Source organism: Thunnus albacares, chromosome 17 (assembly GCF_914725855.1).
Source record: "Thunnus albacares chromosome 17, fThuAlb1.1, whole genome shotgun sequence".
Classification (NCBI taxonomy): domain Eukaryota; kingdom Metazoa; phylum Chordata; class Actinopteri; order Scombriformes; family Scombridae; genus Thunnus; species Thunnus albacares.
The window spans coordinates 28,385,640-28,403,024 of record NC_058122.1 but is presented as its reverse complement, the minus strand read 5'-3'; the positions used below and the strand labels follow the sequence as shown (position 1 = coordinate 28,403,024).

Sequence of the window (17,385 nt, the reverse complement as noted above, 5' to 3'; positions counted from 1 at the left end):
GTTTGTAGGTGGGAGGATGTTGCGACGGTTGCAGCAGCGTTCACACAGCGCTGCAGCTTTTTAACACCCAGTTACATCTTCTGATTGGTTCGAGGTGTTTGTGTGAAACTTTTTTTTTTTTTTTCTGTTCTGACATTTTGCTCCTCTGAGCTGCAGGCCCTTTTTCTAATTTCCACCACCAGTTGCAGTTTGCAGCTCGCAGCTCAGGGCAGTTACATCAACCCACACAGCCACACTGTTCACTGCAAAAGAGAGCTGTGAACTTTTCTAGCAGCTTGCCGGTGAGTGAGTCACCTGCCTAGTGAGTCAACCTGTGCAGAAGCTTGTCACACTCATGAACTGCAAGCTTGTGCTCAGGGTTTGGTCACTAAACAGGTGCTTTTTGTGACTCTTCTCTGTATTTTCTGTCATATTTCAGAAGGCTGGTGCTCCATCTCTTTGGACAAACGTGACCTGAGCTGATGGTCAGTCATCATCTCTCTCAGAGGAAACACTGAGGAAGGCAACAGAAGATCAGAGGAGCTGTGGCGGGACCTGAAAACAAAACCCAGCGCCTAAGATAGCGCCCTGACTCAGAAGGTGATTGGGTGCAATGATGACAAAGGAGGAGAGTCTGTGACAAAGAGGGAGGGAGGAAAGCGCCAAAGTAGGTCGCTGAAGGTGCAGATCAGACACCAGATCAGCCGTCAGGGTGGAAAGACAGACGGAGGCAGAAGAGAAGGAGAGAGTGAGCATAGACGTCTTCAGATATGGCGGATGTTTGGTTACAGTAGTCGCCTCATGTGGTCCAGATCCTGCGGGGGATACGAGAAACTTCACCGATCCTCCATCTGCCTCGCCGCCACACGATTGTCCCTCCAATCAACATTTGTCCTCAGGTGTAGGTGAGTTTTTTTCATCATTTTATCTCCTCATGTGCAATGGAGGAGCCTCAGGTTGGTTCCCAGCATGCATCTGACGGACAGGAACGAGGTCGAGCTCAAGGGGTTTCACAGCAGGGCCTAACCAAGTCAAGAAGCCAAACCGGTGTTCAATCTGTGGCACGAAAATCTGTCTTGGTCAGTTTTTTTTCTGTGTGGTGCCGACGTCGCGTCACTTTGGGCCTATATCTCTTTCAGTCACTCAATGAGGCAGAAACAAATGCTAAATGAGCACCAAGAGGTTTACAAATACACCAGTAGGAGTAAAAATTAAATAACTTTTCTTTAGTTGAACCTGTGAAAGAACTAAAACATCCCACACTTTACATCACTTGCACTGGTGGGATTTTTTCATCCTCACACAGTCAGTTTTTGATCTGACTCAGAGTACCTGCACGTCTTGAATTCTCAAAAAAGAAGCTTAGCTGGTGTTAAAAAGTCTTAAATTTCCTGTCCAAAGATGTTGAATATCGTCTCTTTCCTGCTGTAGACAGTAACATTAGTTGTAAGTGTTTTTTGAATGTGTTTGTGGCTGTCAGGAAACGTGCTACATCTATAAACTACAGTGAGACGGTGCGACAGTAGATTGTGCTACAGGAAGAGTTTCAGTCAGCAGCATCAGACCTGCAGAAAACACTGTCACTGCTACAGCTACAGGAGCTACGAAGCTCATCCAGTGGTGGAAAGTAACTAAGTACATTTACTCAAGTACTGTACTTATGTTCAACTTTCAGGTACTTGTACTTAACTTGAGTATTTCCATGTGTTGCTACTTTATACTCCCACTCCACTACATGTCAGAGGGAAATATTGTACTTTCTACTCCACTACATGTATTTGACAGCTTTAGTTACTTTTCAGATGAAGATTTGACATGAAATAAGAAGCTTCTAAATTATGCTGCATTATTTAAGATTAAAGCAGCAGTTCCCAAACTTCACATAACATCAGTGTGTAGTTGTGTCTCCTTGTCATCATGTTTCAGATGCCTGTGAGCTGTTCGCTCCTCTAAACTTGGTTTCAAATAAATAAAACCCAACAATAACTACAAACAATATTTCACAAAAACACAAAGATGAGAGAAAAGTTCTGGAAAATAAATCAAAATGTATGTATCAGAACTTTGTTTTTGCTTCTTTCCTACACAAATGATCATCTCACAGTCGCTCAGAGGGATTTATGATTTATGTGGCCAATGTTATAAAGTCCTGAAGATCAAATAATGATAATTAAATCCTGCTTAATAATGTACTTTATGAAATGTACTTAATATCGTCAAATCCTGATTTTTTGCAAAAACAAATACTTTTACTTTTAATAATAATAGTAACAATAGTAAATTTACCTGGTAATACTAACATACTTTTACTTAAGTAGGATTTTAAATGCAGAACATGTACTTGTAATGAGGTATTGTCACGTGTCTACTTTTATTTACGTAAAGGATCTGAGTACTTCTTCCACCATTGGAATACAACATCTGGAAACCACGAATGTCTGAACCACATTTTGTGCCAAACTATCAAGCAAATGTTGAGATATAAGATAGAATAAGTAAAAACTTTGACCTCATGGTGGCGCTAGAGGAAAAGTCAGAGGATCACCAAAGTCAGTAGAATTCATCCTCTGGGAAACATGAATATTTGCACCAAATTTCACTCCAATCCATCAGATAGTTGCTGACGTATTTCAGTCCGAACCACAGCGGTGGACCGACATGTTAGCAATGCTGCTAACGAGGCTAAAAATTAGCGGCCTGAACTGAAACTGTACTGAAATAATGTGTTTACTACTTGTGTGTGGTGGGTACTAAGCAAAACTGGTCCTCTTATCATATACAGCGATAATAGACTTATAATAACATAAAAACATTTGTTGAGCTTTATGCAAGTGGTTTTCTAGGCGACCCCTCAGGTTTACATTAAGTCACACTGATTTCAGTCACATGAATGTCACTTTGGCACAATGACAGACATTATCCTGGTATTTTAATAATATGATTTTGCTACCATGGATATTTTGAACATTTGCAGCTCATTTACGTTCTATTCACATGGTATTTGTACTGCAGGAGCAGCTCTCCAAAAATAAACATATAATATATTAAATTAAGCAGAGATTCTGTCTGTTTCTAGGCTGATATCATAGAGATAATGAAGTTCTCCTGACTGCTCCAGTACAAAAAGTTGGCACCAAATATTCATTCATATTTCTTTATTCTTAAATCACATTATTTCCTGATTTAAAATGATTATTTTCTTTTTTTTCATTTTTAACTGTTCTGTTACAGCTGCTGTTTGAAAAGAAGATGCTTTGTTTGCTTTTTTATTAAATGAGAACCTCTAAATAGAAGAAATATATCCGTCTCTCTGGAAAACAACACAGAGCATCACCATCATCTGTCTTTCATTTTTACACTGTATCGAGATCATCTCCTCAGCAGTGTCATTAACTATAATCTGTTTGATAAAGTCTGCTACATCAGTTCAATGTCTTTTCCTGTCGCACTTCCTCTCCGTATCTTCGACTTTATTACTGTCATTTCTATTTGGCTGCTTACTAAAACCTTTCAGGGGGTTTTGTTGTAGTGAGGAAAAATATAAAATAAGCATTAAGATGGAGCCAAGACTCAAGATGGCCGCCTCCCCATGCTTTAATCTGGTTTTGATCCCTGTTAAGACGATAAAATAAAGAGTGTTCGAAGAATTAAACGTGGGGGAGCTTCTTCTTCTGCAGAGTACCTATGTTTATCTGGATGTTTCCATTCTCAGGTCACATGAGGGGGTGCAGGTGTTTTCTGTTCTAGTGTATTTCTAGTCTTCTAGGAGTTTAGTGGAGAGTTCAGGTTTACAGAGGAAAGACAATGTACCAGTCAGTCAGTAAGTCAGTCGTACCACGTGTAAAATGGTTTTCCTTCCTGTGTGACGCACCTCTGCAATCAGGAGGCAGATTATCATCATGTTCTTGTGATGCTGCAGGAAAGTAAAAACCACCAGTTATTCAAGAAAATACAGCAGGCAGCGTCGGTTTCTAAAACATGGTTTCCTTCTGTTCATAATTCCATCAAAAATAGAAAGAGAACAAGCTGTATGATAAATACATGACTGTGTAAAAATGTGTAAAAAGGATCATATGTGTTGAAGCCCCCCCAATGTTGTCGGCGTCAAGTTTAGAGCTTCATCGATTAGTTGACCACCAATTAGTTTGCAGTTATTTTGATTATTGATTGACATATTTCAATACAAATGCAAAATATTTTATGGTTCCAGCTTCAAGTATGATCAATTGTTGCTTTCCTTTGTCTTAAATGACAGTAAACTGAATATCTTTGGGTTAGTGACTGATGTCCAGACAAAACAAGACATATAATAACTAATCAAAATATATCTGCAGATTAATCGTTTAATTGCAGCACTGATTAAGTTTATTAGAACTATACTGTATGGAGCACAAAAACTGACAAAATGTAAGCAAAGGCTACCAGACAACTCAAAAAGATAACTGAACACATCAATAACAATACATAATACTGTTAGTTATATAGTCAAAATTAGTGTAAAAATAAATATAAAGTTTATACTTTTTTTTTTTTTTTAAATCTGCAAAATGTGACCACTAGTTTTCATCAAAAACAAACACAACACTGACATATCATCAGCTTTTAAGTTGATACGTTGAACTTCTCAGCAAACAGCTGTTACTGGGCAACATTATCATCCCATAATAATTAACAAATACTTGTGGGGTTCCTCAGGGTTTTATTCTGGGTCCTTAATAGTTTCAGTCTGGTTAATCTGGTTGGATATTAATTTTGTCGTCCACTTGTTTTCATCAGAATAGTCTGTAAAAACAATTTCTGTCATATTATCAGCTTATAAAGTAGTTGTGGCTAACATGTTAGCAAATATTCACTCTCTTTTAACTGTTTTTACTCTCTACCAACTCCTGAGGGAAATATCCGGCTCTTTAGCTGCTAAATGCTCCACTATGTTCACCAGCTAGTCTACAGCTAACTGTGTCTGTTATCCGTTTGGTGCTGAGCAGGTAGTGTACAGTGGCTTTTTAGAGCTTTTCTCTGAAAACAGCTGCCTGCTGCGGCCGAAAATGACGCTATGAGAGCGCTGAGAGTGAACTAAAACAGTAAAGTTGCAGTTTTCAAATGAGGTGACACCTCAGTAATGGTGGTTTGTCTCGTTCTGCCTACAACCTGGAATCATCTATACTTATGGTGAGAAGGCACAACACGTCATCATAACGTGTTATTTGCTAGATTAACTTTTTTGTCTGGTTGAAGAACTGAAAACTTAATTGTGTCGCCTCCACCATAATTCTACAGCCATATTTCTTTTCTACCACATTACCTCTGGCTGAATCAGAAACAGAGGGAATTAACCCTCTGTAGTATTTTGAGGATAGCTGGAGTTTCACTGTCAGGATGAGGTCACAATTTTCATTTGTTCAGTAGTTTACTATACAAGACATTGTGAACAGTAAGAGTCAGTGTGTTATATTTCTCTGCTGATGATGTCACATTGATTGTTTGTGATGATGATGATGACGATGAATGTGACCAATGGAAATATTCTTGGTGTCTTTTGCATAATTTTATTTACAAAAATTCCCTAAATGTCAGTCTGATATATTTTGTATTTTTGGAAACTTTTAAATCTCCTCTCATAACGTCCTCCTCAGATGAACCATGGCCATAACCTGGTACTTCCTGGTCCTGGTGGTTGCTATCTTCATTTCCCTCATCGTCCTAGTCATCGTCTGTCTCGACTGCAGGAACCAAGGCCCGTTGGGTAAGTTAATGTCATGTGGTTAACAGCTGCTGCATATGTTAACTCTTACATCCTGTGGTTTTGAGGTCCTGAGACCAAAGTTTTCACACTTTTGATGGTCATTACTGACTCTGTGATTCTTGGTTTTATCTGCCGAGAGTTGATACATTTAAATTTCAGTTGTTAAAATGACAATTGTGCTTCCTCCCACCAGTCTCCATCAGGCAAGCCAGCGCTTCAGAGATTTACATGCCGTAAGTACTACCTCACATGTCTATGAGTTGTTAACAGCTCCACCAAATAGTGATTTTTCCCTCGAAACTTCTCACATGCTTTCATTTCAATAAATGTCCAAATGATCAAAGATTAGAGAAAAGTCCAAAAACTGAAAACAGATTTGTGTATCAGAACTTTGTTTTTTCTTCTTTCCTCTCCCATTAATCATCTCACCACCCCTCAGATTTATCTGCTGACCCTTTGGAGGGGCCCGACCCCTAGGTTGGGAACCACTGGACTAAACTAGCTAACTGTATATAAAGTAGTTGAAACTAGCTCCACCTCCAGCAGCTACAACAGTAACATGCTGCTCTAACACTGATGCTTCACTATTAATAATCTAATGATGTCATATATAATAATATATCAGTCAGAGGGACCAAACCACTACTTTTACTGCAATACTTTAACTACATCAGGCTCATAATACTTATGTACTTTTACTGCAATACTTTAACTAGATCAAGCTCATAATACTTATGTACTTTTACTGTGGTAGGATATTTCATGCAGGACTTTTACTTATAATGGAGTATTTTATATTGCTGTACTGTACTTTTCCTTAAGTAAAGGATCTGAATACTTTTTTGACCCACTGGTGATGACAATGAACAGCAGCTGTGTGTTTTTCTAATACATCTCTTCTCCTCTTTCTTTCAGCTCCAATGAATTCAGAGTTATCCATCCAGGTAAGTCTGAAACACTTGATGCTGTTGAGGGAAGTTTGTTGAAGCTTGTTTTTAGTTAGAAGTTTGTTCATCTGCTTCACTTAAATCTGAAAAGTGTGTAAAACAGTTCCATTACAGAAAGCTTCTCCCTCTGAATATATTTTAAGATCCTTTTACTTTTTATACACTTCTTAAATCTTTTCATGGAGCCACAACTCGTCAGTACATGGCAGGGAAAGCACAACCCTTTATTGAATAATAATAGATAAATAAACTTTGCAGAAGTTTAAGTCCCATTCATTTTAAACTGCAAAAAACATTTTCAATACAATGAATAAAGTACATATTAAATGTACTGACAAACACTCAACATGCTTAACATTTTTAAGCAAAGGGGGTTGCAGTTCATACAGTTTTTTTTAAATAAAAAAACATGTTTATAGTTTTAACAGCTTATGGATTCTTAGAGGACTGAATTGAAATGTGAATACAGTCGATCTCACAGCTCAGCTGCTGTCATTAACCTGTATTTCTGTTCATTTTGTCTGATGATATCATGATTCTACAATAATGATTTTATCTGCACCTCAACTGCTTGGTAATGACAGATAGTTAACATAATATTTATAAGGAGCAATCAAATTTAATTTTTTCTCTGATATCTGACAACAGAAACAGAAAAATATGTAAACCAACTATACCAACTATATGGTGGTAATGCAGTTGCATTAAAACACAGAGTATGTGATCACAGAGAGCAGGAAGAGACCATAATTCTATATCCATATTTCTTTTCTATCACATGACATCTGGCTGGATCTGTAGCAACAGAAGGAATTAACCATCTGTAGCATTTCAAGGATTGATGGAGTTTACATTCACTGTCCCCATGAAGTCACAGTTTTCATTTGTTCAGTGGTTTAGTATTCGAGACATCGTGAACAGTCAGTCGGTTACATTTCTATGCTGATGATGTTATATTGATTGTCTGTAATAATAATGATGATGATGATGTTGGATGTGATTTTCTGTTGAATTGCAGCTCAGCCGACCACCGATCTGAGCTCCATGCGTTCTCCCCCCATCCTGTTGTCACCTTTGTAAGTTACTTTTTATAACAAAACACACCTGAGATCATATCAGCAGACCAATTCAGTGGTCTGTCCACTGACTGTGGTCGCTGACACGGATCACTGGTTACTACCACTAGTAACTACCGGTGACGCTAGTGGTCTGTGGAGTGGTTTTTGTGGTCCCAATCCTCCTTCTCCCTTCTCTGGCTGTGTTGGCAATAGAGATAGATAGATAGTATAACCACACAAAATGCAATATACAGTGCAACAATAAGAATAAGGTATAACTGATAATAGAGTTTATTTAATAGACAATAAATGAAGCATGTTCCTGGAGTTAACTTTCCATATTGTAGGACAAACTGGCTCCACTACAGAAGTTATCAGAAGCTTAAAGTTTTGTGATTCTAATAAAGTTAAACAACAATTATTTTTTAGCATACAAAAAAACTACAGATCCAATGAAACTTTTACCGTGCAGTATGTTTATAATGTTGAGTTTTAGTTGAAGCTGTTTTACAGACGTATTTATTCAACTGTCCACTTGTTTTGGAGGCTTTAGCTTGTGCTGCTGTTTTTCCACTCATTTATAAAAAAGTTGGTTTATGAAATATAGGAAAATATTGTGTCAGTGTAGAGGAATCTAATTCCATACCATAAAGTTTAATTAAAACCATGTTGACTTGAGTTGCAATTACCCACTAATTGTAATTTTTCAAGCAAAAATGCCAAAAATTTGACATTTGACACTTTGACAGTGAGAAATCACTGCTTTCCTTGGTGTTACATAAAAGTATATTGAATGAAAATAATCTTTTGTTGCAGCCCTGAAAACCTTTTTAGAAAACAATTTCCACAAAAGCAGAACATTATACTCTCTATAAGGCTGTGATATCATTGCAGGGCTGTTCTATTAGACAGCATTAGTATTAGCTAAGTGTACCTGATAAACTGGCAATGATTGTAAATTTACAGTATCAAAAATATTGAGAAATAAGTTACAAAATAGAAAAACAGTTATGTAAACAAAACATATGTAAAAATAATGGAGAAAATATAATGTATCTTGGTTACTATCGGCTATAAAAATCTCATTTTCAAGTTTTCTGTCAGACGTCCCTCAAACTGATGTGTTTTTAATTTTCCTTTTTCACATTCAGCCCACATTCATCTGATCCTGGAACTCGGAGGTACCCATCCATCACCCCGACAGAAACTGGTGAGATATTTCTTTTCTCTGACTTCCATCTGTTCGTATTTTAAAGTTTTCTGTTGTCACATACTGCAGTTTATCTCTGATGTTGGTAGTTCACAGCATTAACACACTTTAATTATTGCTTTTATTAATTTTTTTTTTTTTTTATTCTTTTCTACAGAAAGTAATCCGAGTTACGAGAATTCACCGGATGGTAAGACCACAGTTTCCATTAGAAATGAGTTTGTTGTTTCCTCTGTAATGAACATTTGTTCCCAACAGGATGCTGATAAAAAACCAAATCTGAAGTCATTTTTATTTGAGGCACCGTGAATCTCTATTGGCAGCAAATCACGAGACTCCTGCAACTTAAAACACTTTTTAGCTGTAATATATGAAAGTTTGTGACCCGGCCACCATGTTGAAAACAGACGAGCCAAAACTAAGCACCACCCAACTCGCAGTATGTCACCCACCACATCCCCACCAGCCGGAGCATTTAGTGGTGATTGAATCAAATCCCCCTCCCCCATGGAAATTTATTAGAGTGGAAGTAATGTCAGACTCAAGATGGAAATGCGGTGAAACGAGGTGGCAATTCTGTCTGATACAACTCTGATACAACTGATCCAGTTTCTGCAAAGTGTTTTAGAGTTCCATGCTCTGCTCGGGGTCACATTTCACATGTCTATGAGTTGTTAACAGCTCCACCAAATAGTGATTTTTCCCTCTAAACTTCTCACATGCTTTCATTTCAATAAATGTTCAAATGATCCAATATTTCAGCAAAAATCAAAGATTAGAGAAAAAGTCCAGAAACTGAAAACAGATTTGTGTATCAGAACTTTGTTTTTTCTTCTTTCCTCTCCCATTAATCATCTCACCACCCCTCAGATTTATCTGCTGACCCTTTGGAGGGGCCCGACCCCTAGGTTGGGAACCACTGGACTAAACTAGCTAACTGTATATAAAGTAGTGTAAACTAGCTCCACCTCCAGCAGCTACAACAGTAACATGCTGCTCTAACACTGATGCTTCACTATTAATAATCTAATGATGTCATATATAATAATATATCAGTCAGAGGGACCAAACCACTACTTTTACTGCAATACTTTAACTACATCAAGCTCATAATACTTATGTACTTTTACTGTAGTAGGACTTTTAATGCAGGACTTTTACTTGTTATGAAGTATTTTTACATTGCTGTATGGAAAAGTTTACTTAAAGGTAATTCATAAGTTTTGCATATTTACTACACTAACTTGCTCTGTTTGAAATGTTAAATTATTAAATAAAATTAAATTAAATTATCCTTAAATTGGGTGAAGTTTGCATTATGACTTGTTCAAGAATTGAAACACAAAGTTTAGGACTTGGTCTTGAGACATAATTGTGCCTTTCACAATGACTGTGAATATATTGTTTCCTTTTTTTGATGTTAATGTGCTTTTTCTCAGGACCTGATTATGTAAACCCCGAGAGCTACACAGACACAGACTACATGTAGGTTTCCTCTTTCTGCTGCATCATCTGCATGGTTTTCTTCTGTCTTTTTTGGTTTTTTTTGAGTCTGATCTGATCGTCTCTTCTTCTGTGGTTCCTGCAGAATCGTGTTGCCCGATGGTGAAGCTCCTCTGACCAATCAGAGCCGAGCTTCAACGCCCAGTTCAGGTACCATAAGAGACACAAAGAGAGTTTATCATCCGGCAGCTCTGAGATCAGTTTATAAGTGATAAAAACAAGCAAGTTTTATTCATGTTTGATCATATTTTCTCTTTATTTAATGACATATAAGTAATACAGAGAAAGAAACTAACACTAAGAGGAAAACTGAGAATGAAAGTGAGGAAAAATCAGATAATGGAAGAGAAAGGATGAATGCTGCATCATCAGCTTCATCATCAGAAGGACTGAGGATCGGTGGATTTGAGGAAACTGAATATAAACCAGTCCCTCCAGGAAATTGTGATTTTGCGACTTTGTGTCGTGTTAACTTATGTCATCGACAGCGTTGCCAGATGGGAAATGTTTAAGTATCGTACCAGAGGCCTAAGATTATCGTGTTTTCAGGATAATTATTGTACACAAGTCATAACCAAGACAACAAATAGGCGTAAATGTGTAATTTCAGAAAACACGGTCTGCTGCTGCCTGTGCTGGCACAAGATGATCAAATTATCGTACATTGTTGGACTTTTGGCATTATTGATCGTACATCATACAGACGGCAAAATTATTGTACAAATATGAGAATTATTGTGCATCTGCCAACGCTGGTCATCACAGCACCTTCAGATGGAAGAAACAACAGCATCTATAAGTTGGTGTTGTCTAGCCGAAGGAGATCAACTATAAACCGAAACCCTCAGAGCCTTGGTTTTTCTTGTGCCACAACCAACGACTCCACACTGGAGCTTTTGAGAGAGGAGATGATGGAGTATCATAGAGAACACTGAACTGTAGTTTCATACATGAGTTATATTCATGTATATATGAAGCGATATTTTTATGTTAATGGATTTATTTTAATGGTATTATTGACTGATATTTGGTGCTAATGTTGAGGTGAAAGTTTATTAAATAAAGGCTTATAAATGGAACTCAAGTACACTATTTTCTTTTTTATGTAAACTTTTAGCCCATGATTCTCATGTCCACAAAATAAATTGAAAAATAGCACTTAAATATGGATACATATACATATGACTCTTCATTGGTAGTATTTTTTTTAAAAATCGTATAATTTTTCCCTGTTCCCGCAATTTTACCGCAACAAAGAGTGCATAAAACGTATCGTAAATTGCATCGCAATTTTTGAGAAAGGCCGCTGCCAAATCAAGCATTTTTGGCTGCAATAATCACAAAAAACTGATAAACAATGTCTGTTTTCATCCACAGATACTCAACATGATTACGAGAATATCAACAAAGGTGAGTTAGTTCACATGTGTTGTGATGCTGTTTCCTTTAAACATTATTAGTCATTATAATGCAGTGGTGGGATGTAACTAAGTACCAGTAATTTTCTTTTCTATGGTTATCCTTCTTCATTTTAACATTGTTCATAAGAATTTGCGTGTTTACACAGCTGCACATCACATTTACCATTTTCTTCTTCTCTCCTCAGAGGAGGACAGAGACTATCTGAATGTGGAACCGCTGCACAGTGAGTTGGAAGTTCAATTCCTTTGTGTTTTCTTAAGTAGTAGCAGCAGTGCTAATGCTAACGCAGACTACACAAACATAGTTCTACAGGTAGTGAAAAATGAACTGTGAGTGTCCCAAACATCCAGCAGCACTAGTTAAAAAAACACTGAAGCTCCTCTCACACAAGTAACGTTAGCATGAAAATAATAAAGTAACGTTAGCATAAAATACAAAAAAGTAATGTTAGCAAAGAAAATAAACAATGTTAGCATGAAAAATAAAAAGTAACATCAGCATAAAAATAGAAAAGTTATGTTCGCATGCAAAAAAAACTTGACATTTGCATGAAAACTAAAAATGCAGTGTTAGCATAAATAGAAAATAATGTTAGCTTAAAAAAAAAGTAACATTAGCATATAAAATAAAACTTAACATTAGCATGCAAAAGTATAGTAACATTAGCATGAGAATCCTGCTGTTTCCTCAGAATATAGCACACACTGGACAAAGCTTCACTCATAAGAAATTGTATCAATCCAGGATTTAATCAGTATTATTGATCAGCCACAGGATCATGTGTTGAGACTCATGATTCATATTTTTGCACAACACGATGCATTTTACACCCAAATATATCAGTATATACAGAAACACTGAAACGACACATCAAACTGATCAATTAAGTATCGATCACAGTGTCTGACAAACTGATCACCAAAGTATTGATCACAGAGTCTGAGTTCACTGTAAATTTCAGATGCTTTATGTGTTCATTGTTTTAAACTCGGGTGTGGTGATGGTGCTGCTGGACAATTAGTTATGTAGCTCGCTCCCCGTCTCTCAATTTCCTGTCTCACAGGTTACAGGGCGTATGAATTGATTATTAGTAAGTTACATTATTTCTTGTTTCTGTCACAGATCTGGTAGTGCGACATGCTTCGAATGAGAGCAAGAGGACGTCCATGTCCATAGCTGAATATGGTACTATGCTGCTTTGACATACAGCATGTTGATGTTCAAGTTTTCTGCGCAGCATTTAATATGACGTCATTATATAGACTTTATCTCAGCACCCCAAACTCTGACTGACTTCCAGCGTCCCTGTGTTAATGTCTTGGAGCCCATGCTAATTATATTAAGAACATTTTTAAAAAATTAGCACTGAAATATAGTTGTTTCTGTGATATGCAGAATGCTTCTTATCCAAGGAAGTGTCACTCAAAGTCGCAACGCTCTTAATTACGCATAACTTTAAGTCTTAATAAAATTTCAACAGGTGAGTTATATAAAAATTCACCCCCCTGTACAGTTGTCGTGAACGGGGAAATTAGCTTTTGTACCAGGCCGTAAACATGTTTATTTTAGCTTTAAAGTTGGGCGTTTTAACATGGGTGTCTATGGGGATTGACTTGCCATTAGAGCCGGCCTCAAGTGGCCATTCGAGGAACTGCAGTTTTTGGCACTTCCATGCAGGCTTCATTTTTTTCAGCCCTGGAGGCCAAATTTTTTTTCCCAGGATAGCGAAGTCATGACCCGTCCTACTCTGCCTCTGATTGGCTAGTGCTCATTGCCTTCGTTGGTTGGGTTGGTTAGGTGTAGGCATGAGGAGTGAGACTGGTTAGGGTCAGGGTGAGAATATCAGGTCAAGCCTATCAGAGGCAGAGTAGGGTGGGTCATGACTTCGCCATCCTGGGAAAAAAAAAATATTGCGTGCCGGAATTTGCCGCTAGAGCTAGACGCTTGGTCACATGTTGTGTTTTCAGTTTGTTACGCTGCCCCCAAGTGGCCAAAAAAAATCAGTTATTGTTTTCCAAGCTTTGGGATTCAAAGACCTCAGAAACAGTAGTCAACATAAAACTCACCACAAAGTCCATTTAGTAGCTGTTCTGGAGCTTTCTGTCTACTGGTTGGTTTACTTTGAATTATGGTGTACATTCATGCTTCCAAAAATTTCCACTTGTACACACGAAATCAAAAATCCGAGGATGAACTCTTCACATTCTGGAAGCTCTCTGAGGTTTCCCGTCACAAATCTGTTTAATCTGATGTTTGATTTCATGTTTTCCAGCAGAAGAATCGGCTCAAAGTGACAGCGATGACGACGATGATGATGGGAACTACGTCAATCAGCCACCAGTAAGTTCACATGAGCCTGCTGATATTTAGAGGGGTTTTTTTTGTCCTGAAGCAGCCGTTGCTCAGTTTTTGTTTTTTTTCCTTTCAGATGATCCACAGCCAGCCCACAGACTGACGAGGGAATGACCTCTGACCTGCCTGACCGTGAGCTTTTCCACTGCCTCCGTTTTTTTTATTTTCCTACTTTGGCCTTGTGACGGGTGTTTAACTGCTGACGGTGTTTATTTAAACTTGCTGCAAGACTGAGAAAAAGAGACTGACAAAAATGACTCTTGTGGAGTAGCAATGTGGAGAACTGAACCTCACTTCTCTCAGTTCCTGAGGGTTCATCTGGGGACACTTGTGATCTGTAGGGCTAAAAAACAAACAAAAAAAGTCAGTGAGGTTTCACTTTTATAATCTCCACTTCCAGTCTTAAAGGATTAGTCTGCTAATGTTCTTTATTTTCCTTCTTGTCAACAAATCTATGTGATATATCTGATTTCCTTTGAGCCATAGACCTCCCTTGTTTCTCCCTTGATTCCATTAAGGCTGCAACTAATGATTATTAATCATTAATTAATCTGTCGATTATTTTCTTGATTAATTGATTAGTTGTTTGGTCTATAAAATGTCTGAAAATGGTGAAAAATGGTGTTTGGTTTGGGCCAAACTAACTTTTAATTTATACCTTGAAAGGCCTTAATATCAGGTTTGAATATCAGGTTTGATCGTCATAGTTTTTGGTCAATTTGAAATTTTTATCCCTAAAACTTACATGTGGAGTGATCCTGCTTGAGGTAAACGATGTTGCAGCTAGCAATGGCGGTCAGGTTTTACCCCCTTAAAATCACCTTGATCTGTGCATATAATCCATTAAAAATACCTCAATAGATTATAAACCATTTAATTTATCCATCAAGTGTCCCCATGCCATGAATCTGTCATCCTTTTAAAGAACAAATTAAGCGGTACATACAGTATATCTAATATTTTGTAAAGAAATGGAGAATGTTATTGTGTGTAGGAGACGACAGAGAATAGAGCAGCAGCACATGAATGTGTAAATTAGTAATTAATAGAATAAATAAATCAAATTAAAGGTGTTTTCAATGGGTTTGGATTTCAAACTGATGGACACATTAATGAATCTCTGCCTACTTTAATCTGAGATTAAGGGTTCTGGTAGGTTTTCAGGGGTAAACTAAGGAGTAATTATTGGTATTTAGCTGATTCTTGTTTCATTACCATGAATGAAACTATATATTTGTGAGGTGTTTTTTTAAAGATCAGTAGGAACCAATGAGCTCGGAGCTGTAGAGACACAGACAAAAGCAGGGAAGGAGGAAAGTATTGAGAGACGGACGAACACGTTGTTGGTTTGGGTGTTTTCACCAGATTTGTTGACAATAAGAAAAATAAAGAATCTTCTTTAATTCTTTAATCAGCTGTTAGGAATATAAGATACGCTGGTATCTCCATGAAAAGAAGAGCAAAGACCATTTTCACTAAATTATTTGTTTCCAAACTTTTACCTGCACTATTTAGAGCTAATTTGATTATTTTTTGGTAATCTTTAAGTCTAAAAAAGTCAGAAAAGACTGAAAAATGACAACGATTCAAAACCCAGATATATCTGTCTATATCAAATCTGTCTTAAAACAATACCAGCATACACAAACGTACATTGAAAGAGTTCAGTGATCCCTCGTTGTGTGTACAAATTAATTCTTAAGTTAATAAGAAATTACAGTAACGAGGCTTCATTCATTTGACAAATCAAATACACAAGTCAGAAAACATTTGGAACCACTAACTCGGACCGTCACTAAATTAAAAAATCCAGATTTAAACGTGTCAGCAGAGTGAAAATACTCCCAACAACAGAGTTATGTGTCTCGTCAGGCATCAAATATAATTATAATAATAATATAATGAATATTCACTCAGGCGGCAGGCAGTTTGGACAGTTTCCATTTAACTCTTCAGTCAGAAGAGTTCAAATTCTGTAGTTTTTTAAAAGTAATTTTTAACGAGCTATTACAGTTTTTTTTAACCCTTTCCTCCACAGTGTCCGTCTAACATAACGAGAGGTTTAGACCACACTGATGGTGTGTATGTGATTATGTTTGAGCTTTATTTTGGTTTTTACTGACAACTCCTGAGAATGTCTACATCCAAACGTTTGTTTTTTTTTTTAGTGTATTTATGTGTTGTTACCGTGTCGTCTCTGGATCTGTTTTCAAATCGTGTGTAATAGAAATGTGTGTTTTTTTTGTTTTTTTTTTAAATAACTACACTTCAATTAAACCTTTACAAAACTTTAAACTGTTCTAGATTTCATTCCTTATATGAACACTTAACAGATACTTTCTTTTAACGTTCACATCCAACCGACCACAGTATGGCAGCTGATGGAGCAACAGGCCGACGTTTAGTGAAATCAATTATTTGCAGTGAAGGAAGAACGTTCGCTTCAAGTAGCTTTACTTTAACACACGTCGTCTCTTCAGAAATGCAGCAATTTTATCACGTTCTTGTCCCAATGTGATGCGTCGCGCCGCCAAAAGATCGCTGTGATGACGATGAATTTATTAAGTATTTATAGAAATTGTTTGTCATTTTGGAAAATACATTTATTTGCTTTCTTGTCAAGATTAATAACGTCTGTGCTTTAAATATGGAGCTACTTATCTTAAGCTTAAAGACAGCTAGTCTGGCTGTCTGAAGCTCACTGATTAACACGTTATATCTCATTTTTAAAAAATCTGTACAAAAACCAAAGTGTAAAAACCTCAGTTTGTGGTTTTTAGGGGAACTGGGAACCACTGAAGTAACTGGAATTATTTCTTGCAAAATGACAGTTGGTGCAGCGACCGCAACTTTTTTGTGAACAATATTCAGTGCAAATTGCTGGAAGTATTTCTTGCTAAACGCTCTTCAGACTGTATCTGTACCTAAACTACCTAAAACTACAAACTGCCATTTTTACATTTCAAATCAAACAAAAGAGATAAAACTTGTTAATTTGTGAATAAAGTGTTGGCAGGTGTGTTTTCGTCGTCTAACTCGGAAATAAAGCAAATTAGCGCTTTATTTCCCAAAATGTTGATACTACTCCTTTAATATTTTTCCTACTGTTCATCATTTGCTGCCATTTATTCTCTACAGTAAGAAAATCAACTTGAACAGACTCAGTTACAG

At 37.0% G+C, this 17,385-nt stretch overlaps 1 protein-coding gene across 4 annotated transcripts; it reads left to right on the top strand.

Moving 5' to 3' along the window:
* Nucleotides 1-166: 166 nt before the first annotated feature.
* LOC122967626 lies at nucleotides 167-16,085 on the top strand. Of its 4 annotated transcripts, none has more exons than XM_044332361.1 (15): nucleotides 167-281; nucleotides 419-884; nucleotides 5,613-5,722; nucleotides 5,916-5,955; nucleotides 6,638-6,666; nucleotides 7,688-7,745; nucleotides 8,879-8,937; nucleotides 9,095-9,127; nucleotides 10,377-10,422; nucleotides 10,526-10,590; nucleotides 11,818-11,850; nucleotides 12,047-12,085; nucleotides 12,985-13,047; nucleotides 14,138-14,202; nucleotides 14,291-16,085. In XM_044332361.1, exons 3-15 carry the CDS (start codon nucleotides 5,620-5,622, stop codon nucleotides 14,315-14,317), a joined length of 660 nt encoding a protein of 219 aa, XP_044188296.1. In that variant the 5' UTR covers nucleotides 167-281; nucleotides 419-884; nucleotides 5,613-5,619; the 3' UTR covers nucleotides 14,318-16,085. The 4 variants fall into 4 exon arrangements, with proteins under 4 accessions (XP_044188296.1, XP_044188298.1, XP_044188295.1 ...); XM_044332360.1 differs by having other exon boundaries at nucleotides 169-281; nucleotides 14,135-14,202; XM_044332363.1 differs by lacking the exon at nucleotides 12,985-13,047 and having other exon boundaries at nucleotides 168-281.
* Nucleotides 16,086-17,385: the final 1,300 nt, after the last annotated feature.

Excerpts from the sequence above, each read along its gene's own strand:
- LOC122967626 (XM_044332360.1), top strand. The coding sequence starts at position 5,620 with ATGGCCATAACCTGGTACTTCCTGGTCCTGGTGGTTGCTATCTTCATT. Across the intron at positions 8,938-9,094 it reads CATCACCCCGACAGAAACTG|AAAGTAATCCGAGTTACGAG; the intron begins GTGAGATATTTC and ends TCTTTTCTACAG. Across the intron at positions 11,851-12,046 it reads TTACGAGAATATCAACAAAG|AGGAGGACAGAGACTATCTG; the intron begins GTGAGTTAGTTC and ends TTCTCTCCTCAG.